This window comes from Aspergillus alliaceus (genome assembly GCF_009176365.1).
Source record: "Aspergillus alliaceus strain CBS 536.65 unplaced genomic scaffold BDW43scaffold_5, whole genome shotgun sequence".
NCBI classification, from domain to species: domain Eukaryota; kingdom Fungi; phylum Ascomycota; class Eurotiomycetes; order Eurotiales; family Aspergillaceae; genus Aspergillus; species Aspergillus alliaceus.
The window spans coordinates 1,040,544-1,065,878 of record NW_022474688.1 but is presented as its reverse complement, the minus strand read 5'-3'; the positions used below and the strand labels follow the sequence as shown (position 1 = coordinate 1,065,878).

Here is a 25,335-nt window from a genome sequence, read left to right as displayed (position 1 = left end):
GCTAAGTATCTGGAAAGCAGACAGCACAGATGCAAGTCAAAAGTGATTGGTATAAACAAAAAAAGAAAAAGGGAAAAAAAAGAGAGAGAGAGAGAGAGAGAAAAGAAGCAGAAGAGAAGATATTATAACCTTAACACGACAAAAATGTTCCGAGGAGTCATCACTTTGTCTACCAAGTATTGAATTAGAGGGAAATCAGACAGGTCGTATTAGGTAGGGCATCAATCCGACGGTTCAGAGGAACTGCCAGGAGACCCGGCGTGTGGTTCACCAGCGCCCGGAGAACGAGGGTGTTCTATTGTTGGGGACACAACAATGACGGGAGTAACCGGTCGTTGTGAAGCGGCATCCTCTTCGGTTGGAGAGCTGGTACTAGCAGGTTCTTCTAATCCTCGCAAGTCAGTCCTTGAGGGTGTCGTTGGCTCTGGTGCGGGTGACAGAGCAGAGCCGTCGGCGCTATCTTTGCTCCCGCCCATCGGCCCATTCCGTCTCCGTAATCTGCGTTTTCGGCGTTCTTCTTCCGCGCTTTCCCTTCTCCTTCTGGACCGCTCCCCATCAGCATTGTCTCTAAGGCCTTGCAACATGCTTGCAGCACGATCTGCAACATCTTCACTCTCTAAGATCTGAGTGGAGTCTTTGCTTAGGGTACCAGAGTCCGACCCCAGAATGGGCGGACTCAAAAGCCCAGTCTCTGTGGGTTTTGTGTCATCATTACTGGTGACATTATTGCAGGCATCATTTTCATCATTGGAGGTACCTTCCGTGCCTTCAGCTCCAGGTAGGTCTGGCATCCTTTGGCCAGAAGCAACGCGAATCTGATGTCGCTCCCTTAATCTAGCTCTACGCCGACGGTCACGCTGATCCCTGGCCTGAGGAGCAGCAGCCCGTAATTTCTCCAAAAGGGAATCCATGGCTCCGCTTGTGGCAGGTAACTGCGACGTTTCTCCACCTGAGCCAGCACCATTTGCAAGAGCAGCATTGTTACGTTTGCGAGCCAACGATGCTTCGGTACGCTTCCTAGCCTCTTCCAACGAGATGTTCTTTTCCTTCGATTTCTATATATCGCAACACGATTAGCTAAAGTCTGAAGCGGGTCCAGAGTTCTGTGTTTATTTTTAGGTCTTACTTACCTTCCATTCAAGTAAGAAGGCAGCTAGCTTGGCAAAGAAGTCTCGTCGAGCGCCTTCGTCTGTGTTGTCCTCACCGTAGAAGACCATAATGTCGTCATACGACTTGACCATTTCTTCTAGGTAGAGCTGCATTTGCTCCGCCTTGCGTCTAGCGTCTTTCATACTTCGTTGAACAACTTGGCTGACGCGGTCTTGCGGATGAAATTTCTTAGGGTCACTTAGATTACCAGCGTCTAGGCTGGCCTGTACATTCTTAATATTGTCGATGTACTTCTTAGCGTCTGTCCTTAATTGATCAACATTAAGTTTCTGAAGGGCGACGACACCACTGATGTCATCAACGAACCCTTCCCATTCCGAATATTGATTGCGGACAATACGCTCGACGAGATCTGCGAAGGTCGTTTCATTTTTGTCGTCCTTTACCATACCAAGCCGAGCAAGAGAGCTTAGCTTGAATCCTTGGGCTTGCTTATTGGCGTCGTTCATGAAGTTTCCGATGTCTAAGATCAGGCCAAGGACATTCATCAGAGCTACGGAATCCCTCAATGATTCGCTAACTTTCGCAACTTGCTGGAGTTTAGCTGATATATGCTCGTAGTCTGGCTCGTAAGAGCGGGTTAATGCCAGAGCACGCATTCTTGCCTTCCAATAATGGTTGAGCTCGAAAGCAGTGTAGAGGTAAATTTGATCTTCACGCGTTATCTCAGCTGGGTCTTGTTCCCGCTCAGAGCTGGCAGCATTGGGGCCTGTCCAATCTCTACTGTAAGGCGCCATTTGTTTGGATATATTCTCGGGAATCGTGCACAATTCATCCCGCTGAAGGAAGTCCATGACAACCTGATTATCAAGGATATCCGCGTCACAGTGAATGATCATCCGCACAACGTCATCTGCAGGGTACTGCGAGAACTTTGCCATAGCAATCTGCAAATTTTTGGACAGCTCGTTGGAGATAATCTGTTTCTTGTCTTTGCGCTGCTTTGCCGCCACACTGCCACCAAATATCTTGGTCTCCTTTGCCATAAATAATCGCTCAACTTCATCCAACACACCCTTTTTGGCCAGTTCAGTATATTTCTCCTCCTTCGCCTGAGGGGTCAGAGCATGAGATGCCCATACAGTCACCTGAGGAGTATCAACCTTGTCCCAATGAAGTGCTTTGAGCTTCTTCTTAGGTCTGATCGATGGCATAAATGCTGTTGGTTTGGAGGGAATGGCCTGAGAAGCCATGTAGTTTGCTCTCCACCCTCCAAAGGAAGCACCAGGCGGGGGTGGGGGAGGAGGGACACCAAACGAAGCGCCAGGAGGGGGAGGAGGGGGAGGAGCACCAAACGAAGCTCCAGGAGGGGGAGGGGGAGGGGGAGGCATTTTGCCAGCAGCACCAGGAGGGGGAGGTGGCGGTGGGGGAGGGGGAACGCCTGCGCCCATCCCTGGGGGTGGAGGCGGAGGCGGCGGAGGAGGCACACCTGTTGCGGAGCCTGGTGGAGGCGGCGGCGGTGGAGGAGGGGTGCCCGCTCCCATCCCTGGGGGAGGCGGGGGAGGTGGTGGTGGGAGAGGGGGAGCAACAGTAACCGAATCGACCTTTCCATCCTTACTCTCAATTTTAGCCTCGTCCACTTTAATGGCCGGAGTCTCCGATTCAGTGAGAGGAAGTTGGTCAACAGCAGCACTCGGCTCGCCCTCCTCGGCGTCAATTTTGGGAACTTTCGCCGTAATCTCACCGAGGAGGCCAGTGGCTTGAGCAGGGTTCATTCGAGGTCTCTGGATGTCCACAAGGCGTGCCTTCTCGTACACTATTTCACCATCTTCATTTTGGGTGTGTCCCAAGCCCTCACCTAGGGTATCATCTGCTCCCGGAGCAAGGCTTCTCTTCCGGTATACGGTTCCTAGGGCGTTACTATCCAATTCTCGACGCGCATGTTCGTGGAAGTCGTCGCTAGGCTCAGGCTCACCATCCATTTGCTCCCGTAACTCTCGTAACCGGTCCGAGGGACCGTGTTGACCCCATACCTTACCCTCCAACTTAAATTGTGTCTTTGTTCTCTCGAGTTGCATTTCCAACCTCTCCAAAAGTTTCTCACGATCTAAAATCCCTCTCATGTGCGAAGGATCTGTCTCCGCTATGTTGTTCTTTTTAGCATTCGATGCGGCTATGTCCTGGGCATCTCGAAGCATTAAATAAAGCTCGCGGGTCTCCAACTCATTGCGCTGGAGCTCTTGAGCCCGAAGTCTTTGTAGATCGGCGATCTCAGCTTTGATCATTTCGTTTTGCCTTGATTGAAGCTCTATGATGCCTGTTTGCTCTTCAATCTGTTTCTGTAGTTTCTTTACTAAGCCATCCGCGCCTAGTTCAACCTGCGCCCTCATCTCATCACGTTCAGCAATTGCGGCCTCCGCAATTTGACGGGCTTCAAGAGATTCATCATATACCCGCCTCGCTTCTGCATCTGTATGAAGTCTGTCCAGAAGACTTTGTACGGTAAAAGTCAATCCTTGGCGGAGATCGAGATCGGGGAGTCTCCGGTCCATGGCAACGTAACTGAGCATCGCATCTACAAGCTGATACATCCGTAGACCATCTTCACCAGAGTTCTCGCGAATCAGAAGTAAATGTTGCATAGCCGAGAGGAAATAATCATGAGCCCGGGTCCCCTGGATTTTAGTTGCAATAGCGTCGGTTATTTGCAGCGGGTCACTCATATCCTTCACATCGCCCTCGATGCTATCTTTCATACTGCTGCTCTCCCGCTGCAAAAGGTCTTCGTAATCAATAGCCTCGTTCTCTCGAAAACGTTCAATCTGTTTGTCGATGACCTCATACTGGAAACCTTCCATCTTTGTCAGGAGGCGTTTGATTCCACAGGAGATGAATTGTGCTCGGATGTGGCATCGTAATTGCAAGTCATTTTCCGCCGCATCCACCAACATGTTGATGAGGAGCATAGTCGAAACCGCATATTCCATGAGAAGGTTCTCCATTCCGATCCCACCACTGCGGTACTCTTCGCTCGCACCTACTAGACTACCCATCTTCCCACGGCCGTCGATTGTTACTTCGACTATTCGCATCCATGCATCAAAACGTCCTGTTTCACCCTGGTGATTTTTGACATGGTCCATGGCTTGAAGGACCTTCTGGTGGCCATGTCCTTCGGCCCAGTGACAAAGGAAAGTCAGAACCTCGCTAGCTAGCTTCCTCGTGTTGAGCCGAGGAGACAGCAGCGAGCTCACAAGAGCTATAATAACCTGTTGGTGAGCTAGGGCATCGTCTGCACCATATTTGTTGTTCATTAAGGCTTTTAAACACTTGACAATGTCATATTCACGATCCAAATCTTTGTCACCGGTTGGAGGGGCAGGGACAGGGCCTGAAGCTTTGCGGCGGTTGATTTTAGAGAGAACGTTCGTAAGAGCTATTTGGCCCTGTGCCTCGACAAAAGCTTTCACCCAGCTAATTGGTTGTGTCCTCAGACTGACACTCAAGCTAGCCAACTGCTTCGAGGTGATGGAGTCATCCATGACTTTCTTGACATACCACTCTGGGCTACCCTCCTCATCCGCTCGTTCGAGTATACCAGTCGGGCCATCGTGACCATGTGTTTGCCGTGCATTTTGCCTGCGTTTTTGTTCACCTTGCAGCTCCGTCAGCCTATCTTGATGAACAAGTGTCCATTTCTTAGAAGCCGGATATGCAAGCATCTGTCTTTTTGCCTGCTCCGGGAGGTTCTGCCAGCCACGCTTCTGCATCAATTCCAAGAATAGCTGGTCGACAACGCGGTCATCCTTCGGCCGAGTGAGATACTGTTCTGGATTTATTGGAGGAGGCCTCGGTTGGGCAACCGGTGGTGGCTGCCAATTTGACTGAGTCGAAAGTCGATTTGGGTTCCCACTTGGAAAATAAGTACTTCGATCAGCCGAGTGGGCTGTTAGCGTACGTGACGAGCTATCGGACGAGAGATAACTTGAACTGCGGGTATTTGAAGAAAGCGAGGAATGGAGGCTAGCCTGATCGAAAGATATACGTGAATTGGACGAAGAGTCGGCCGTCGAAAACGAGTTAGAACTTAACCCGGTATTGGCAGCTGAGCTCCCTGGTCTCCCCCACTGTTGGTACCGAGCACCTTTATCCCCCGTGGTACTCCCAGTCATTGTCAAATTAGAGGCATGCGGAGGTGGACGAGGGCCGGTAGGATGTGAGTATGTATTGTTATCTCGAGCAGAAGTAGGATTCCACGCAGGGTACTGATGGAAGTCACTGGCCCCTTTGGCCAGGTGATTAGGCGACGGATGATTAGATGGTTGCTCTTTCCGCGACGTATCGGCCTTGGAGAGGTAATCGATTGGGATAGGTGTCTTGGTATCGGCGGGTAGGCTTTCGAACGGTATAGATGTGATAACACCTGCGGTCATTGATAGCCCAGAGGGGTCAATGTCATGAGTGTAATCTACAGATTGGACGGACGACCGTTTCGAATGTCGGGACGAACGAGAGCCAGCTGAGCTCCCGGGAGGCGCCAGGTTCTCAAACGATCCACTCCCGTCATATCGATCCTCTATCGGCCTTTCCTTGTGTAGTTTCCTCCCAAAAAATGATTTTCCAGCCGAGGTTTGTCTTGATTTATCAGGTGAGGACGTGATGGTTGGCATTTTGATGGATATCGCTTGGAAAATGCAGGCCGCAGCATGAGCGTCGTCCACAACACAAAGACATCCGCTGGGGCGCTAGAAAGATCCTTGCGGGAGAACGAATGTGCCTGCCACTCTCAGACTATAAGATTGCAGGGGTAGGGTCCAGCTTGAAGCAATATGCGATTCTTCGCACTTCTGACAGACACTAATTAATACCCGCTGCGGAGCAGCGATAGAAAAGAGAGGGGCCAAATACACAAATTCCCGCTCTTTGAAACTCACAACAACTGTGATAGACCGCAGCAAAGGTGGCGATCATATAAACTCCGGCAAGTCTAGCCTTCTAAGGGAGTTTTCACGTCCAGACCCAATTGCTGGTGTCTCTTCGTATGTCAGGGCTGAAGCACGGGCATTAGGGGAGGCGGGCTCTAGAACGCGATAGGGGCCGCCTGTGCACGTGATTTACCGCAGCCTAGGCTAGTGTCACGTGAGTGTTGGTCGGGGAAAGAGGTGGCCTGGAAGTAGGCGGTTGTTCTGTCCGGATCCTTATCGCCAGAGGCTCCTCAAAGGCCTCGACCGGAAGTCTATTTGCGATATAATTGGCCATCTAGCTCATAGGCAGGCATCGATTATGAAGTTATCATATCAATCGGAACCGCAACCTGTCATTACAACTCCGCTTTAACCTCCATACCGTCGTCACAACTTCCACCCCAGTCAAAATGGGCACAGCGTCTAGCTTCGCCAAGGTATGCTCTCTACCCATCAGTTTGTGACAGACCTATGCATCTGAACCTCTACTATTGACTAGACCATCATCATCCCAGCGGCGATTTCCCTAGCATTCTATGTTCTCTTGTCTTTTTTGATAATCCCCTTTTTCCGTCGCTATCACCAACGCTACTCGCAATACCTTCCCTTACATACCATCTCCGCACATACCTCTACCCTCCGGGACCGCATAGCGGATGCCATGATGCGTCTATTCCTACCGTCAGCATGGCGACAACAAGCACGGTTTGATGAACAGCACGATAACATTAGTATCTTTGACGAGGAAGGAGAGATCATGGTTGGGATGGATGTGGATCCTGCGCGAAGGGAGGCTTTGGAACGACGACGCAGTACTGTCGCAGAAGCGGAAAGTCGACTAAGTCGAGAATTGGAGGAAGGGTTTATGGACGACAGTGATGAAGAGGTAGATAGCCGACGGGGTTCGAGAGCACGCTGAATTATTTCGTAGATAATTGTGGGTTCGTATGGCGTTTAGGAAGGTTGATGAAAGAGTGACCATGTCCGTTGCATCAACTATCATCTCCCCAGCGGTGGCAATTGATTTCATACCAAAAGCTAGCCTTGTAAGAAGCGGTGCCCGTACCTGCCAGAAACAACTTAAGTTAGGTCTTATCGGAGCTGCAGTTTCTTTCCAATGACGCCACAGCATACCATTCAGGTTATTGCTACTAAAAATTGACTGACAAGGAATAGAATAAAGCTAGAGAATATTTCCGAAACTATTATTATATTTATCCCTGCTAAAGTCCATTCTTACCTGTACAGACCTGTAGTATGTATATACCCAAGATACTCGTCTTTGAACAATTGTGAGCAAAACAATTCTAAGCTGGAATTTAGACCCATTGGTTGTTTTGCCAATGACCATGGGTTGTTGGGATGTTCAAATTCTAAAGCGGCGGCGGTTACCGATCTTCTCAACCCCTGGTTGATCAAATCAAGCTTCTAATGATCTACAGTGGAGCCCACAAGGACCCAAAAAGAAAAAAGGAAAGAAAACCAAGGTATGAATAACAAGATACGATTTACATAGAAAGGTAGGCTAGTCAGGATTACGCCAGTAATTATGCCATTCTATGGTTTAGATTCTTTAATAAATCTACAAAGACCAACTTACTCCATACCAATATTATGTGAGAATAAAACCATCTGAATTTCAGGTATCATAAGTAAAAATTGCCGAGGACTCTTCAAACCAGAAGCGTGCGCCAAGAAAGCATTTTAATAAAGTCACTCCCAAGTGATTCTAGAGGCCTAGGCCTTGTTTCTCTGACCATAGGCCCTGGTGACGTAATCACCGCCGTGAACGATGAGATCCTCATTCTTATAGTCATGGCGACCAGAGAAGTAGCTGTCGAGGATAGCCTTGGTGCCTTGAGCGTAACGGATCTGGGCGTCGATTGAGGTACCAGACATGTGAGGAACCATAGCATTGCCACCACCCCATGGGTGCTGGGCGTAGCGGAGTGGGTGGTCCTTCGGGGCGGGCTGAGGGTACCAGACATCACCACCATAGCCTCTCAGGTGGCCGGACTTAAGGGCTTCGGCAACATCCTCCTTCACAACAATGGCGCCACGGGCAGTGTTAACGAGCCACGAGCCTAGATAAGAAGTGAGCCAATATTCATGTAGCCTAAGCTGCGTGTGCGGGTGGCAGTACTACTTACCCTTCTTCATCTTGGAAATGAGGTCCTTGTTGAACAAACCACGGGTCTTCTCGTGGAGGGGGCAGTTGATCGTAACAACATCACACTGAGCAAGCATCTCTTCGAGGGTGTCAACGCGGCGGCAGCCAATTTCCTTCTCTGCCTCGGGGCTAAGGGGCTGGTAGTCATAGTACAGAAGCTCCTTGCAGTCAAAGGGCTTGAGGCGGCGGAGGACACGCTCGCCAATGCGGCCAACAGCGACAGTTCCGACGACCTTGCCCTCCAAATCAAACTCGTTCTTAGCAACAGCGGCAACGTCCCACTCACCACGGGCGATCTGCTCGTGGGCGGGGACAAAGTTGCGGACCAAGGTAAGAATAGTCATAACGACATGCTCAGCAACGGAGGTGACATTGCAGCCAGTCACCTCAGCGACAGTGATACCGCCATTGGTCTTGTTAGCAGCGTTCAGATCGACGTGGTCCGATCCAACACCAGCAGTTACTGCGATTTTGAGGTTCTTGGCCTTGGCCAGGCGCTCCGCGTTGAGATAGCCGGGGTGGAAGCTATCAGCAACAGTTTAGCTGACAAGTATGGGCACAAAAAGACGAATGGGGTTCACGAACGGTGTGGTAATGATGACCTCAGCATCAACGAGTTCCTTGTCGAAGGTAGAGTTCTCGCCCTCCTTGTCGGAGGTGGTGACCAGAGTGTGGCCCTGCTCCTCAATCCACTTCCTTAATCCGAGTTCGTTCTCGGTGGTACCCAAGAGACCAGGTTGTTGCTTGGCGTGCTCTCCGCCCTAGACACATGGTTCGATCAGTTCTCGGTGTCACGGCTTTTCCAACGGAATATTTTTTTTTATCTTCTTTTCCTTTTTTTTTTGATTGGAGGGGGGACTTACGTCATAGAGGACCATAAGAACTTTACCCTGTAAGCTCGCAGAGGCGGTCAGCGTACGCGCACCAGCAATGGAATTGGCCAGAGAAGCCCTGAAGGGACTGCTAGAAGTAAGAGATCCTTTAGAAGAAAGGAGAGAGGTGGCAGGCCGCCGAAGCTGGCGGGAGAAAGAACGGAGAAATACCATTATGAAGTAGATTCAATTAATTAAACCACGGCAATAGTGATGGTTTTGAAATGATTTCTAAAACCAGAGGATCAGTCAACTATTTAATCAATCCGGGATATCATGTCGTCAATGACTTGATTTGGAGAAGAGGAATCAAATCAGGTGAAAGAGTTGTGACGCGGGGATGGGAAGGACGAGTGGGGAACAGTTGCAGGAGGACGGGTTGAGATGGAGGGGCTTACCAAATCTAGATCGATTGACCGATTCTCTGTCTCTGTGTGTGTAAATTGCTGTTGATGAGAGGGATATGACGGGGAATGTAACTCCAATATATAGTAAATAATTGGGCACCAGTAGACCGTTTCTTACTCAAAAAGAATTCATCTAGGACCCCTCCTTTTTTCTCCTCTTTTTGCTTTCACGTTGTCCACCTATTCTTGGATGTGAGAATCTACGACCCCACCGCTAGTAGATCTTATTAGACGCCACTGTACCTCGTATAATTCTTAGGGGAGGGTGTAGAAAAGGACAAGTGGAACAAGCTGCGTCTTCTCCGCACGCGGGACTCGCAGTCGTCTTGTGAACGGATATGAAATGGACTGAACTACCATTAGTTGAAGTTTGTTAATCCACTCACAACCTTGATGGTTTGACAAGGGTCAACAATGGAAACAATGCCCATTGGAACAACAAAATCATCGTAGGTAAGAGTAGTATGTACATACAGTATCACGTAAGTGGGGATGATATGCGGGGTGTACAGTAGAGTATGCCCAGTAAATTACACATATATATTGGTATGTACAGTACATCGAGGAATTAGGGGTGTACGACAGTACGCCCATACATGCTGCATATTTAGGCTACAGGAGGATACTTCACGTGTGTAACATATCGAAGGATCTTTTAGCTCATTGTGGTAAATTGCTACGCTAGGCTACTCCCCAATTCCGGAATCGATACACAGAGCCTGGAGGCGTAAGTAGGTAGTACCCCTCATGAGGGGTTTGCACTCCCTATTGGTCAGGTAAGCACTCCCGTGCAATTGAACCATCTTCGATACCTCAATGAGGGGCAATTGTTTCAAGGTTCCCCTCATGAAATGATGATCGATTAAACTGTTTCAATTTACCTAAAATGGTCCTGTATGCCGCGTCACTTGAATCCGATCGGATCAAATTGCCGCTGGTGGTGTCATTCATCCATACTCATCGTTGTGATCCACAATACTTATGTAAATGCCCAAGGCCCATCTCAAACTAGAGTGACTAGAGAACTTTGCTATTAAGTTAGGAAAGAATCGCGTGCTCCGCATCTACCACGCCCGGTAACTGCAACTAAAACATCCCAGGCCCTGCGAGATCCAAACCCGAGGATCGACCGTGCTTCCATGGAGTCTTTGTTCTCAATCCCACTCGTTGGGAGGCATCGGTGATGGGACCCCCCAGTCCGAGATGTCAACTTCATAACCATCATCCGTAATGAGGGGAAGACTTATTCGAGTCTCCACTGTCCCCAATGCACTCGCCACATTCCTGCCATATCATGCAACCAATGTACCGAAGAGTGCTGCTATTGACCCTAGATTTTCGATGAGCGAGGAAGGCCAGTTGGGGTCTAGGATCAATCAAGAAACCAGTCATGGCGATAAATCAGCATGGGACCGCAAGGCCGCAATACCCCTTCGCTTCTCCGGATGCTTGATGCCTTTCCGTTTGAATGCGACCGTGGTTCCTTAAGGTGGAAGAACGTGGGTGGGGATGGGATTTAATGTACAATTTTCTATAACTAGACGGTTATGTCTATTGCAACCCACAGCAGCATGACGGGCATAACTCCAGATTAAAATACAACATTGACTAATTTACCTCCCTTGACGACAATTACGCGTCTCCGTTTCTCCCAATCATTCTTCTCACGCAGCCAAGTGCGTCCTTCCTCGGTGTCTAGAATGCGATTGATTATAAAATCCTGTTCGTCCAAAGTGACCCCAGACTTCTCGCTTGTTTCAGCCGTCGTGGTGGACATCTGTCGTGGAATTGTGACAGTGAAACGCAACTTTCCGTTAATCTGTACAGCCACGGTTTGACCACTTCGTGCAGACAGAACATCGACTTGCTCTGAGGTCAGAAGAGGTGTCGGCCAGGGGCAATTGAAAATCGCCGGCACATCAGTTGCAATAGCCACGGTATTTTTCGTCGGGTTACAGCTGATTATCGGTTTGTTGAGGGTTTCCCAACTCTCAGAAGCCAGTGCTGGGGCAATAGGTGCCAGTAGACGGAGGAGAGTGGAGACACACAGGTAAAGAACCTGTGATGACGTAGGGGTGGACGAGCACAGCGTATTGGTCAACTTGGTCAGGTCAGAGATGACAGTATTCAGTCCGTAAGGATTGTTTTCTATACAACTAGTGATAGACATAATGGTTCTATGAGTGAAGAGAACAGCATCTGCGTCACTGTCACTGAGGCTCTGCAGATGGTCAGGGAGGGCTGTGACGTGGGTGGACTGCGCCAAATCATCTGGGTTTAAAGTATATGACGATGAAACTAGCGTCTGTTGCGCATCCAGGACAAGCTTCCAAAGTCGGCCAAACCAGCGCTCGATTCCCACTATTTTTGTTTCATCCCATTCAAGAACTTCGCTGACGGGTGCGGAGAAGAGCACATGCGCGCGAGTAGCATCGGCGCCATACTTCTGGGCGCAAGCCGTGGGATCCACGCCGTTGTGCTTGCTCTTTGACATCTTTTCAAACGACACGTTCGGCATAACCTGAGTACCCTTGATCATCGGTCTATCCGGGCTAGAAAGATCCACTTCAGATGGATGGAGGAATCTCCCAGTAGAAGGCTCCGAGTACGTCTTTCCGTGGACCATGCCCTGAGAAAGAAGTGTCTTGAATGGCTCCAACGGCCCGGCAACGTCACATACCCGAGAGAGTTCTGGAAACAAGTCGGACTTGGAAAGGAATTTGTAGATGAACCGGGCGTAGAGTAGGTGTAGGATAGCATGCTCGACACCACCAATGTAAACATCGACTGGTCGCGCAGATGAAGGTGAAAACGGTTGTTGTTTGTTGGTACTATCTAAAAATCTGAGGAAATACCAAGATGAATCGACAAATGTGTCCATAGTATCTGTATCCCTTTTGGCTGGACCTCCACAACTTGGACATTTAGTATGTACCCAATCATCAGATGACTCGAGAGGATTTCCTCTTTTACCCTTTAACCAGTCCCCTTTTATCTTGGGCAATTTGACTGGGAGCTGATCGTCTGGCACGGGCACAGGGCCACAACCTGCGCAGTGGATGATCGGGATTGGAGCGCCCCAATAGCGCTGCCTGCTGATCAACCAGTCTCTCAATCTCCACTGTTCTACAGCACTACCATGACCAACGGCTTTGAGGTCATCGACTATTTTTTGACCGGCCTCGTGGGAATGAAGGCCCTGGTATTTCCAGCATCTCGAGTTAAGAAAACCTTCTTGAGTAAAAGCTTTCACGTCACCAGCAGGAAGTTCACCGGTACTAACTCCAAGGTCGGCTTCGGGTGTACGCTTGGGCTCAATCACAATAGTTATGAACTCAGGTTGAGCATTCTCTTTGAAAAATGCCAGGTCCCTAGAATCGTGACCTGGAACCCCCATCACTGCTCCCTCTCCGTAGTCGCTAAGAACATAGGGAGCCGCGAATATGGGGAGTTGACGAGCGACATGAGGGCTCTCCTTGTCGATGATGTGCAATGGGTGAGAGGCGATCGCGGTTGACAATTGATATCCGGCCTTGGAGTCAGCAGGAAGGGAAGCCGCCTCATCCAAAAACTTGCGAAGCTCAGAATCTTTCTCCGCAGCCGATAGAACGATGGGGTGGTTCAAGGATAGAGCAAGATATTCTACCCCGTAAAGTGTATCTGGCCGCGTGGTGAACACGTCGACTTTCGTATTGCTGATTCCATTTCCCTCTACTGAAACAGGAAACTTGATTTTAGCACCATACGACTTTCCCAGCCAGTTTCGCTGCATAGACAGCACCCGCTCAGGCCAGCCGCCTGCTAGAGAGTCCAGGTCATTCAAAAGAGCTTCCTTGAAGTCTGTTATGCGGAAGAACCACTGTCTCAGGTTCAACTTCTCGACCTTTGCCCCGGACCGCCATGAGAAGCCATTTGCATCAACCTAGCAATACAGTCAATGTCAGTGTGTAGGCGCACAACGCCAGTCACAGCATTTACCTGCTCATTTGCCAGGACCGTTTTATCCACGGGATCATAATTTACCAACGCTTCAGCTTGATATGCCAATCCTTTCTTGTAGAGCATCAAAAATATCCGTTGCGTATGTTCGTAGAATTCAGGTGAGCACGTTGCAAGCTCCTAGTACATTGCAACAGCAACCAGTTAGCATATGATCTCAGGCAAGGAACTTCACAAATTTTTGGCTCACTCGGTCCCAATCGAAGGAAGTAGATATACTTCGCAGCTGTTCCTTCATCCTAGCGATATTATCCTTCGTCCATTCTGCCGGGTCAACTCCCCGCTCTATCGCCGCATTTTCCGCTGGTAACCCAAAAGCATCCCACCCCATTGGGTGCAGAACCTCATGACCACGCATGCGATAAAACCGTGCAAGCACATCAGATATCGTATATACACGCAAGTGACCCATATGTAGCGTACCTGAGGGATAAGGAAACATGGATAGTATATAAGACTTGGGCTTCTCTGACTTATCCTTCGTCTCGGTGGCGACGGATGATAGTTCCGTCTTCTGGGAATACCATTTTTCTTGCCATTTCCTGTCAATCGCCAGTAGATCGAGTCTTCTGGTGTCGATATTCGGCGGTGCGGTTGTTGCGAAACGAGTTAAGGCAGGAATTGGAGATAACCAACACCCGCGCTTCCATCGTCCTTGCACTAAGACGGTCCGAGTCGGACTCATTCGTAAACGGGATAGGGACGGCATAATAACTACCTAGTCATTGTGCCATATGCAGGGTATTCGAATTGACGCAATTAAGCCACTGGAATATAGACAAGGGTCTTGTCAAGCAAAAAGGGTCCTTCCATCGAACAAATCTATCTATGTTGAAGTCATAAGGTTTCTCGGGATAGCCTAAACCTAATGCGGGTTAGTGTATTTTCTTGGTTGGTTGGCTCTAGTGTTTCTGCAATGCTATGTACCTACGACGACGACGAAGACGTAATGATACTTTAATCCGAAGTTTAATAAAAAGGATATTTCTCGCTAGGTGGCCATGCTAAAACAGCAGTAAGCTCTTCTGCAACATCTACACAGGTGAATAGATATTTCGTGAGTATAGAAATATATCCTAGATACTATGTACTACGTTTACGAGCCTTTCCTACTAGATTACAACCTAGGCGGTGTAAGTTATCAGTATGAGAGTAATCATCAAAGGCTACAAGAATATCATATACTTGATTTGGTTGTACAAGCAGAGAAGTTCAAATCAAACGATCAAATCTCGTGCAAGGAGTCATTGTTGTGAGCTGTAAGCTTTGTTTTGTCGGTGGCTAGGGAGACATGTTTCCGAATAGGAGAATAACCGAGTAGAAACAAAGGGCTGCGGTGAGATCAGACAAACCGATACTCTGCAGCTCAGAAGACCAGACATGGTATATATATTTCAAGCAAATATACTGGCCCTGGGTATAGTCTAAAGCTCTATCTAACCTAAAAGCCCAGGCAGCACACAGCTGTGCGTATAGTAAAATGTCACGGTAAGAACCAGTCACGAGGAGGAGGAATCATAATCGCAGAATATCTCCATTTCGATCAATACCACCCCGGAAATGATCAGCCACCACGTTCCCGCCTAGGATCGTCTCCTCCACGACCCACTGCACATGCTTAGGTTCTATGCGGCCATACCAGATTCCCTTGCCTGCAAGTGGGTGCGGAAGTGAGGAAGCCTTCATCGTCATACCCGGAGGCATATACACTATCACATTACCTGCATACTTGTGGCCGCCTATATGGCTGATCAAGCCCACGTGAGCATGTCCGGAACTATCAAATGGTTGACTGTCACTTCCTGCCGGCCCAAAGCCTTTAGCACGGAGTACTCTCCGGAATTCGTTCTCTAGTACTGGTGCCATTACGCCACATCGCATGTCGCGCCCACCGTGGCCGCAAATAAGGATAACAGGGGAATGATATATATTCAGGGCATCCGTGAATCTGGATGCCAGTTCCGGCTTCCGAGTTAATTCAGCCTTCCTAGCTTCAGGGAGGGACTCTGACATAGCACTAAGCTTCTTGGGGAGAAGAAAGGCTCGTACAAAGGTAGATAGGTCGGCCCCCGAGCCTGTGGATTCTTGAATCTCAATTGGAATGCTGGGGAAATATTTAAAGCTGGGGAAGAGGAAGGCAGATGCGGTGGATTGGGTGCCGGTATATGAAGAGGCCGGAAGGAAGGAAGAATTGCTAACAAGAATGTTGTTAAAAGGCTTCATCCGTCAGCAGTGTGTCCATCATAAGAGTAACCGAACCCAGAGCGCTGCCTACATTAGCATAGCGTCCTCCACGGCCCAAAAGGCTCTTCAATCCCCTTGCCAGATGCCCCCATGTATGGTGTTTCCCGTCGTCTTCAATACGGCTTGTCCAATCTCTTTGTCCGGTACAGATAAGGACTTGCTGCGCGTAGGCTGCCATCGTCCCATTCAGAGGTTGATCATAATCTATGGGAAGCCGATCAGGCATTGATGGTGTAGGAGGGCATGGGCAACTGGGTTCTGGGCAGGATTTGGCCACAGGAAACGGTGGAGGGATATTGAGAGGAACCCGCGGAGGATTTGGGCGGCATGCAGTAATAGAAAGAGAGCGGGCTGTTGATATTCTGTTGGGTGTCCAGCAGAGCACGGGTCGCAGCCTCATGATTGACAGAATCTGTTTAGGTCTATCCTGACCTGGTAATGAAGTGAGGAGTTTTGGAAACATGCACACTGACTCTACATGGAACTTTGTACATAGCCAGGCAAAAGCGGTCGCTGCTGGTGAACTCGTACCGAGAAGGGTAAAATGCCCGAGGCCGATGCGGAGATAAACGGGAATCCAATGGTATTATCAATCATCCATGATCCGTGGTCTAGAATCCTACTAATGGATGGAACGGTAGTTGATTGACTCCTATCCAGTTAGAACGGCCAATTATGTGCTCGGTACACAATACATCTATATATACGTATATATATATATATTCATTAATTCCTTTCGAAGTTATTGAAAGAAACAAAAGTGAAAAAGAAAAAGGCGTCATTTCAAGAGGGGCATCACAGTGATGCATTGCAAAACGCACACCTGGGTAGTTCACGAGCGACTCAATAAAATAATTACATGAACAGCTTGACACATTTACGTCGCATAAGCGTATATAATACTCGGCTATGCTCCCCTATCTTTCACTTCTCAGTGATTTGTGAATGCAATCAAAGCGTTAGAAGAACCCGTTAGAGGCCAGAGCGCATAATAGAAACCAATGGCGCCTCCAACAAGAATCGTATAGTACGCGATGGTCCAGCCAATGCTGAGTTGATTATACGCGTAAACCACCGCCCGATTTGGATCATCTTTACCTTTAGCTAAAGTAGATCCCAGGGGAACGCCAGCTTCAACTCTTCCCCAAAGCCGGGGAAGTCCGCACCAATTGCAAAATGCGTGAGCAAGGATGACGGCCAGTAGAGATCCTGTACGCAGATAGATGAAGGTTACATACCATCCGAAGATGGTAGTATAGCCGAATTGGAAAATCGACCTGAGCAACGCCGCTAGAACCGAGGTGTCCGGGTGAGTTAGACGAAATTCGTAAAAATGATGTACATGGGCGATTCCAAAATAAAGAGGTGCTGCGAACACGATGCGACTCGGAGGTACCTTGGAGAGTATATGGAGAGGTACGATGACAGAACGGAACATGATCTCTTCAGTGACGGGACCCTATATATATGTACATGTAGAATGTGAGTGGGAGGAGGATAGCTAATTAATGCTATTGATTTCAACTCACAGCGACGTAGTTTCTCCATCCGATCCACCCCCGAAGTGTTTCGGAAATCCTACTTCCTTTGATCCAGTCTCTCCACTCGCCTTCGGCGATCCCTCGTTCGAAGAGGGGCCCAGCGAACAAAATGGATGTTAGCAACAAGCTTCGAAAAGCCTCAGCGAATCCCATGGGCCACCACCCGAGAAGTTTGAGTGCCTCAAATAAAGAGACATCGCCCTTGGCGGTTATCAACCATGCAACAGCCAAAGTGCTGCCGATGCAAGACCAAGTCACAACCTTAATTCTAGCCCGGATCACCGATGGAGCATCTCGGCTGAGGGTGGGAGATGGTCGGGTAGTGGAAGACACATAAAAAGGGACCACGTAGAATAATGTTAGACAGATCTGTAAGGCATTCGTAAGTTAATTCTGAAACGAACTATGCTATCATCTATAAAATGAGAAAGGTTAAATTCTCCCACCCTTCCTTTTGGTGGGAGTTACCCCTTTTCCAGGTTACAATGATGCTATTTTTATAGATATTTGTCGGAGAAACGCTAAGACGGGAGAGTAGATTTGCCTACCGAGAAGAAAGCTGCCGTCTGGGCCGAAATGACCGGTTCATCTGAAGACGAACGATTAGAGATAGACGAGGCCATGTCTGATTGCCGGGCGTACCGTAGGCTTTTGCATAGAGGGTCTTAAGGCGCGCCAGAATATTGATAGGGGCCATATCTACCTGAGTCTAATGGCAGCTTGGTAGAACTACCGAGGGTACAGGTCGGAGAGATAGTATATAGAACTAAAAATACAGAATTTGAGCCAGGTAATGTCGCAAAGTGCATCAGGGGAGTTAAAATGATGATCCTTCTGGAGGCCGTCGACGATGCGGGGACAATTGCTAGCAGACTGGGAAAAGAAAAAAAAATCAGAAAAGGAAAGACAAAGAAAAGCGAAATTTGTCACTTTCCTGCCTGATTCTGAAGGCAGAAGGCCGCCTACCCGCAGGTGAACCGTAGGATCGTCTCTTATCATGTGCCATGGTTACCGACCTTAACTTGAGTTCTATTCCAACGTATATCTTCCTTCATACAATGACGTACTCGCTGCTGAGTACTTCAGAGTATGTATGTATGTATATATGTACATTGATGACCCTATCCCACATGTCTAGACGCACCATTCAATCTCACAATCCATCTGTCAATCTTTAAGAAACAATGGTAACTTATTCTCACTAACGCAGGCTGACCGACTCCACATCTGCTGAGTTGGCAGCTATGGGATGATCCTTCGCTTTGTCTCGTGAACCTCGTCCTCTTATTGGGCTGCATGAATTGCGAAAAGGCCAATTTCCTCCTTTCTACTACGAATGAGACATTCTGGAAGCCTCGGCCAACGCTGGCTCGCTCAGCCACATTCGCCCTAGTGGGATCGATCTCCAGTTCATTTCGCTGCTCCAGCCTCCCCGAGAGCTGGAACTCCACCGTTTGGATTGGTCACACTCGGGACGATCGTCCTCGTGGAGTTTGACCTTTGGCTCAGAGATAATGTGATGAGACCCTATAGCATACAGATGGATAGGGACACACTGCTGCGTGCGGATGCAACACTCTATGCACCCTAGAGGGGCCTTGCGTACCGCTACGCCAGCCAATCTGATCTCGTTGCTTACTCCGAATTTTGACCCCCAACAATCGGCCGAACCCCTCCCTCCACTCTTAGTTTCAGCCGGATCAACTACAAGCGAAATGACCAATTCCGCTCATAATATCCGAAGCTCCCGTTCGTGTTCAATTATGAATATGCTTATTATTAGATATTGATGATCGCCACATGTTTGGGGCACTTAATGACGAAGGACCTCAGATGCAAAACAAATGATCCAGACCTCCCTCGACCCAATTTACTTCCTCCTTATTCGATCGACAGGGCAATTCGATTTACCTAAGCCGCGAACTGCAGGTCAATTCCTGCCTTGGCCTACTCTTTTCTTTTTCTTTTTTCCTTCCCCCACTAATTGAGGTGTTTCAGATATTGCTCTAGAGCGTGCAGCTTGCATGCCCCTGGACGGATCCATTTCCTGTTCCAGACCTTATGCTAACATCGTTCACCGCCGCTAGACAACAGGATTCCGGGGCCTCTTAAATATTACCACCAGCGCCTGCTTGCATAACTACCTCGTTTCAGATTTCGGTTTTTTCTCTTCCAGTCGTTGTGGTCTTTTGTCGCTCTTTGGAAACATTTTTCTGGCCTCGGTTCGACGCTCTCTTCTCGATTGCCGGTAGATATGACTCAGCTTATCTAACTTTTGACGATTTCTTCAACTGCCGGATCCACGCTCCTTTTAATGTTACGTCCCGTTGGACGCACCTGCCGCTCATTTGATGTCGTTTGTGTCGAGACATTCTTTATTGCATCACAAAAAATTATTGACCAAAACAACAAAACAATAACAACAACGCCAGCAGCCGTCGATCGCTTGCTTCATAGACTAAACTCGCCAACGCTCCTTTCAGGTTCTTGGACGAGCAGCCATTGATTATAATTATTATTATTATCATTCTCATTCATTATTGATTGATTTTTTTTCGTCCTTTTATCTTTTCTCGATTTTAAGCCTGCAACTTCGGATCTACTTTTAGAACCCTCTTCTTTCATATTATTCTATACACTTTTGCAACTGGTATCCCCTGATAATGAACTAATCATCGCTCAACAACATGCGCCCAACTGGATCTTCGACTACGTCGTCTCCCGGACGGAGAGCTCTGCATGAGCGCAGTTCTTCTCAAACGAACGAGGCTTCACCACCACAATCCCTACGAGTTGTTAGTGATAAGCACAATGACCAGGGGGATAAATCTGATGTTTACATGGCGACTCCGTATCCGACCAAACCGGAACATATCCTCTTGCCACGGCCCGGGAAAGGTCAAGAATTCATCCCGGATTCTAAGTTCCATGTTGATGAGACACCCAATGAATCTAGTGCCACACTGTCAACGGAACTTAGTCAGATTTTGGATAGCAGCTTGATTGAGCAGTCTACTGGCGATCCGTGGGACTTGTCTTCAACCTTCGATGCTGCAAATTCCCCGCCTCAGGTGTGGGAGGATGGTCCTGCCTCCAGCAAGTCCTCTTTTCCAGATCCTGGTCCTGCACAGCACAAAGCAATTGACCTTCGGTCTGACGAAATTTCTTTTTCGGATGAGGAGCCGAATACGCTGCCTGCGGCTGCTCCAACAATCAAGACTGTAGTTTCCGACACGTCATCCGGTCAACCATCTCGCCCTGCAAATGCTGCATCAAGCAATTCTAGTCCCAATGTAGTACCTATTGGGCCATCCTCTAGTCCGAATTTCGTTGCTCTTGACAGCTCAAGTCTGAATTTTGTCCCGCTTGGCGCTTCGTCCAACCCAGAGAGCGGCTCGCGCTCAAACTCGCTCTCTTCCTTGAACTCCCTAGGAACCGTGATCAGGTATATAGGAGCTGCTCCCTGGACGCATGGCTCATCTTCCGAACAGTCGAGTTCACACTCTTACTCTTTTCGTTCCAATCCCCCGTATCCCGGGCCGTCTGTGCGCTCGAATTCAAATCGCGTGCGTGAACGGAGTCACTCTCGGTCTGTTACCTCATCCTCTCGCAGCGATCCATCCTCAGATATTCAAGCGATTGTGGATAGCGGTGTGTTTCTCCAATATCCGACTATCCGTGCCCCATCCTCAAGCTCACGGGTAGATGTCTCGCACTCTGCAGACTCCTTGGAACACACCGGCCACGAGACCGCAGCGGATGGTGTCTCGGAACACTTCAAATCGCACTTATCCACAGTTACGTCTCGATGGTCCGCTGAGTACGATTCTAGGTCAGCTTCTCCGGCCGACCGTACCAATACGCCCGAGCCGTCTAGGCCTGTTGCAGCGCTTGCCCGTCAGAGACCGACATCGTCTTCGGTGTGGTTAATAAACAGCGCGGACGGAGATGAATACTTGGATGATGTTTCTAATCTTCCAGCCCGTCCTTCAAACCCGGCGGTACCGAGTAGCCACTCCTCCGGATCGAGACAAAGCAGCGTTCGCAGTACAAAGCGGCCGGGCACTAGCTCTAGTATGGCCTTTAATGTACTGCCTACCTGGGCCAAAATGTACTATGGGCAACCTGTGAGTTCTGCACTATCCTTGGTGGAAGGTAGTCGTCCATCCTCATCGCGTCCTGCAACGCCCAACCTCAACCCCCTCCATCGTATATCCACCGCCGTTACACGCCCGAGGACTCGCACAAATGAAACCGGACAAAGCATACGTTGGATGAGCAGAACTGATCCACGCGACCCTCGGACTCACTGGGTGAAAGGCTCAGAGGCTGCGGCGAGACCCGGATATTCGCGTCATCAATTGCGACACAGCTGGTCCCCGCATTTGTACCCTGACAGGCGCAATGTTCAACAGAGGGGGAGTGCTTGGAGAGCCCCGTCCATGGATTCACGAACAGAGCCTTTCCTTGGGCGGAGGAATATTCAAGTATGGTCGTTTTGCCTGGGATTTGTATGCCCATTTGGTAAGTGACAATTTATACTTAAACATGATCAACTCAGACCTAGTGCTTACTTTTTTACAGCATGGCTCATCGCGGCATTCCTTCCCTTGCCCCCTAAACCAGATATGATGCTGGATGAAGACAGTGAGCCCGGACGTGAAAAGACACTCCAAATGCGAGTACTTGACCTTGAACGGAAGCGGTACGAAAATGCTAGGTGGTGGAGGAACCTTAATCGATGGATGAACCCTCTGGGACTGTTGATCATTACTATCATTGTGGGTGGTCTTTTTACTAGTACTAAATACTTTATGCTAAGTTTCCTTGCAGGTCACCCTGGCTGTCGTGGGAACCAAGGTGGGCTTCTAACGCACATCAACGCTCTTGACGACCCTTCTTCTGGCGTTATATGGAGGCCATACTGGTTGCTCTTTTTCTCTCTCTTCCTTTTCGCTTCTTCGACCGGATCGGACTTCGACGATCTTCGTTATTACTTCCTGGGAGTCGGTTTCTTCAAGGCTGCCGTACCTATCGGTAACATCAGTCCCGCGTTTTGATACCCTCACCGCTTCCTTACCTTTCTATATCGATTTGGCTGTTTGCATCAACCCGATTATACTACTCGACACGACTGCACGACGTGATGCGCATTATGCTTTGTTTATTCTTACCCTTCATTTACAACCTTAATCTATTAGGTGTTTGGGCTCTCTTTCGTACGATTTCTAAAATACCAATGATATTGGTGAAGTCTTATGATTGGAGCATGCGGCGCTGGATTAATTGGGGTTGGTTCCACGACGGATTATGGATATATGTCCTGTTCTTCATATAAACTTCTGTATATTCTCTTCTTCTTTCCTGTATTTATGTATACATGCCTTTATTATGAATCTGAGACTAGAAACTTACTTTTATATTCTTTATACGCGTTCTTAAATCCATGGTGACTGCTATTCATGTATGGAATTTTTGCAATCTCAACATTAACAGTCATTTATAGATGGAATACGTTTTCTATATGAGATTATGCAACATTGAGACTTCACAACATAACTTCTACGGTGCAAATCTAGAATCTTCAGTAGCGGTCGGATAATGCAAGGATAGGTACTATATATTAAAAACCATCGAGCGATGCTAGAGTGGCCCCGGGAAGTGTCCACAAGACAACCACTCAATACAAGTGAATAGTGCGTGCATAGCCAAGTTTTGGACGAACAATGACAATTTCAAGCCCATATCAATCCAGCCGACAACGATCGGATTGGGTCTGCTTGCTCGCGCCACTACTAGGACTCCCTGAAGACTTCAACTAGCTGATTTCTTGAATTTATCAAGAGAGTGTGTTGCTATTGCTTCCGGCCAATTTTGTCTTCTACGGCAGCCCTCAGCTCATTGCCTGTAGGCATGTTGACTAAGCTGCCTCGTCTCTGTCTGGATTCAATTTCAGTCCTGATCTCCTGGACTGCATCATCGAATTCTTGGATTGCATCATTCGGTAAACCCAGAGTTGGTTGTCGCATATTTTCTGAGCTGACTGTTCGAGGGACGTGGGGTCTATTGCGCCCTCTCAGCTTCTTCAGAAGTAACCCTTTGGCGGGACTAGCAAATAATGCAAGAGATACAATATTGCCAACGATGCCATAGAAGTAAACACTGCGCCAGACTCTGATGGAGTCACTAAAAGATAAGAAGATGAAAGGCATGACAGCAAATGACAAGGTGAGCTGAGTCACAACATAGCTGGCAATATCATAATATTTCTTGTAGGGAGTAGGCTGATTGCCGTCAGGGGTCAGGAAAAACGGACGAACATAGCGACGAAAATCTATTGCAGTTGATCAGCAAGAGGGGATGGCGGGAAGGATTGAGGTAATGAGGTACGTGATACATACTCTTAGCTACAGTTTGGACAAATGATCCCAAAACAAAGGTCAGATAATACCCCGGATAGAACCCGTGCCAGAATGCGCTGGTGGCAAAGGTAGCGAGACTGGCGCGGAAGCCAGGTTTCCTACCCTTAGGAGTGACACGAAGGTAGACATAGTTTCGCAGCCAATGATTTGTATTCTTGTTCCAACTTCCCAAATAGCCGTGGGAGTTTTGAGCAGTTTCGAGACTCCATGGGTCGACATTTTCCAACCGGTTCCAAAACACTTTCCCCGACTTAGGATCGAAGCCGTTGTATCCCATGCCGGACAAGACACAAGCACCTTCCGTGAGATACCACACTCCATAATATTTTAGCCGGGCTGTAAAGCCAAGCATGTGTAAGATCCACACCCGTCGAAGGAAGGAATACTGCATGAATGTCTCACTGAGGACCAGTTCTTGGCTGTAGAGCGACCCAAGCTGCAAGAATGCAAATATCCACCCTAGCCCAGCTAAAGCCTTTTTCGTGGCGGGCGTTCCACTTCGGGGGATCTTGCGCTTCTTTCGAGTCGGAGGAACCTTGGAAGGGTCCGTTCCTGGAGGCACGTCAAAGAGTGTGGTGTCGATCCACCGACGATAATCGACATATTCGAAAGACGGACCCGCGAAGAGTGAGGGGAAGAAAAGTATATATCCGATATAGTCTAGGATGCTCGGAAAGTCCCTAATTGCGGCATACTTTTGAGGATCTGAAAGGTGGTCCTGGGGCAAACGGCCGTCATGCACATTCCAGCAGAATGACGAGAGTTTCATGACGAGCACCATCTGGGCTCCAGTGATATCCGTTGCGTGTGCATCGTCGACCAGTTGCCGGTAAATGTGGCTAATGGACATGTGGCCCATTAGAAAAATGAATCCGATCCATGGCATCAACGACCCATCAATATAGTAGGCAATGGCGTAAATACCGGCGGCACTGTAGCCCAGCGTCCGGAGGCCATCCCAGAGGTCAAACAAGCCCACCAGATAGAACAACGATACAGCAATGATAAATGCATTCTTTTTCCAGGGCTGAGCGTCAGGGATTCTTTTCAAGAGGGCGGCCAGAGGGTAGGAGAGTATGAATGATGCAATGAGCTTCACTGATCCGATAAAAGGTAACCGTTTAGCGATTTGAGCGAGGCGCGGAGCCATTGGGAGATCTTACGTTCATCAACGGAAGCCCCCGTGAGTCTGGCAGGGTACTCGAAAACTGAGGAAAGTAAGGAAGCAAGTCAGTCATGTCCAATTTATCACCTCGGAAAACAGAGCTTCAAGACTCACTGAGATCTACGTATGGCAGCATGGCGGAACATGAAGAAGAAAATAAAGGAATAGGAAGCTGCAATTGATGGCTGCTTAGACAAGTATATAAGACATCGAAAAGGATTGGGGTGGTTGAACGTTGTTGCGGAATTTGAAAAGGTTGGAATTATTGAACAGCAAAAGATCATACATATAAGTATGGATGGAAGGGAAGATTAAATCACATGCCATCATTTATTAATTTAATTAAATTGAAAGGCGGAGAGCGACCTTCCTTTTCTTACAAGTAATTGGCCGCTCCTCCCCAAACAACAACAACAACAACAACAATTTCTACTACTGCTG

General features: G+C 48.5%; 7 protein-coding genes across 7 annotated transcripts; 2 read left to right on the top strand and 5 right to left on the bottom strand.

The window, feature by feature from the left end:
• Positions 1-44: 44 nt before the first annotated feature.
• BDW43DRAFT_184318 (formin sepA) lies at positions 45-6,246 on the bottom strand. The gene is made up of 3 exons (XM_032038930.1): positions 6,019-6,246; positions 1,131-5,954; positions 45-1,055 (listed from the first exon to the last, which is right to left on the bottom strand). Exons 2-3 carry the CDS (start codon positions 5,778-5,780, stop codon positions 222-224), a joined length of 5,484 nt encoding a protein of 1,827 aa, XP_031904659.1. The 5' UTR covers positions 5,781-5,954; positions 6,019-6,246; the 3' UTR covers positions 45-221.
• A 67-nt stretch (positions 6,247-6,313) lies between these two features.
• On the top strand, positions 6,314-7,223 carry BDW43DRAFT_264357 (uncharacterized protein). The gene is made up of 2 exons (XM_032040664.1): positions 6,314-6,511; positions 6,574-7,223. Exons 1-2 carry the CDS (start codon positions 6,485-6,487, stop codon positions 6,991-6,993), a joined length of 447 nt encoding a protein of 148 aa, XP_031904658.1. The 5' UTR covers positions 6,314-6,484; the 3' UTR covers positions 6,994-7,223.
• A 386-nt stretch (positions 7,224-7,609) lies between these two features.
• On the bottom strand, positions 7,610-9,631 carry fdh (formate dehydrogenase (NAD+) FDH1). Its single transcript, XM_032040663.1, has 5 exons — positions 9,515-9,631; positions 9,108-9,347; positions 8,830-9,005; positions 8,225-8,769; positions 7,610-8,158 (listed from the first exon to the last, which is right to left on the bottom strand). The coding sequence occupies exons 2-5, from the start codon at positions 9,288-9,290 to the stop codon at positions 7,812-7,814; spliced, it is 1,251 nt and encodes a 416-aa protein (XP_031904657.1). The 5' UTR covers positions 9,291-9,347; positions 9,515-9,631; the 3' UTR covers positions 7,610-7,811.
• Positions 9,632-10,412: 781 nt separating this feature from the next.
• BDW43DRAFT_264351 (leucine--tRNA ligase NAM2) lies at positions 10,413-14,364 on the bottom strand. The gene is made up of 3 exons (XM_032040662.1): positions 13,713-14,364; positions 13,502-13,642; positions 10,413-13,445 (listed from the first exon to the last, which is right to left on the bottom strand). The coding sequence occupies exons 1-3, from the start codon at positions 14,229-14,231 to the stop codon at positions 11,115-11,117; spliced, it is 2,991 nt and encodes a 996-aa protein (XP_031904656.1). The 5' UTR covers positions 14,232-14,364; the 3' UTR covers positions 10,413-11,114.
• Positions 14,365-15,037: 673 nt separating this feature from the next.
• Positions 15,038-18,004, bottom strand: BDW43DRAFT_322013 (Sucrase/ferredoxin-like-domain-containing protein; the record flags this gene model as incomplete). Its single annotated transcript, XM_032049464.1, has 6 exons — positions 15,038-15,739; positions 15,798-16,117; positions 16,736-17,225; positions 17,296-17,676; positions 17,856-17,896; positions 17,950-18,004. 6 exons carry the CDS (start codon positions 18,002-18,004, stop codon positions 15,038-15,040), a joined length of 1,989 nt encoding a protein of 662 aa, XP_031904655.1.
• Positions 18,005-19,645: 1,641 nt separating this feature from the next.
• Positions 19,646-22,372, top strand: BDW43DRAFT_183873 (putative serine-rich protein). Its single transcript, XM_032038929.1, has 4 exons — positions 19,646-20,958; positions 21,031-21,831; positions 21,892-22,088; positions 22,141-22,372. The coding sequence occupies exons 1-4, from the start codon at positions 19,995-19,997 to the stop codon at positions 22,177-22,179; spliced, it is 2,001 nt and encodes a 666-aa protein (XP_031904654.1). The 5' UTR covers positions 19,646-19,994; the 3' UTR covers positions 22,180-22,372.
• A 589-nt stretch (positions 22,373-22,961) lies between these two features.
• Positions 22,962-25,136, bottom strand: BDW43DRAFT_183856 (lysophospholipid acyltransferase). Its single transcript, XM_032038928.1, has 4 exons — positions 25,009-25,136; positions 24,893-24,937; positions 23,709-24,827; positions 22,962-23,641 (listed from the first exon to the last, which is right to left on the bottom strand). The coding sequence occupies exons 1-4, from the start codon at positions 25,028-25,030 to the stop codon at positions 23,163-23,165; spliced, it is 1,665 nt and encodes a 554-aa protein (XP_031904653.1). The 5' UTR covers positions 25,031-25,136; the 3' UTR covers positions 22,962-23,162.
• Between the last annotated feature and the right edge of the window lie 199 nt (positions 25,137-25,335).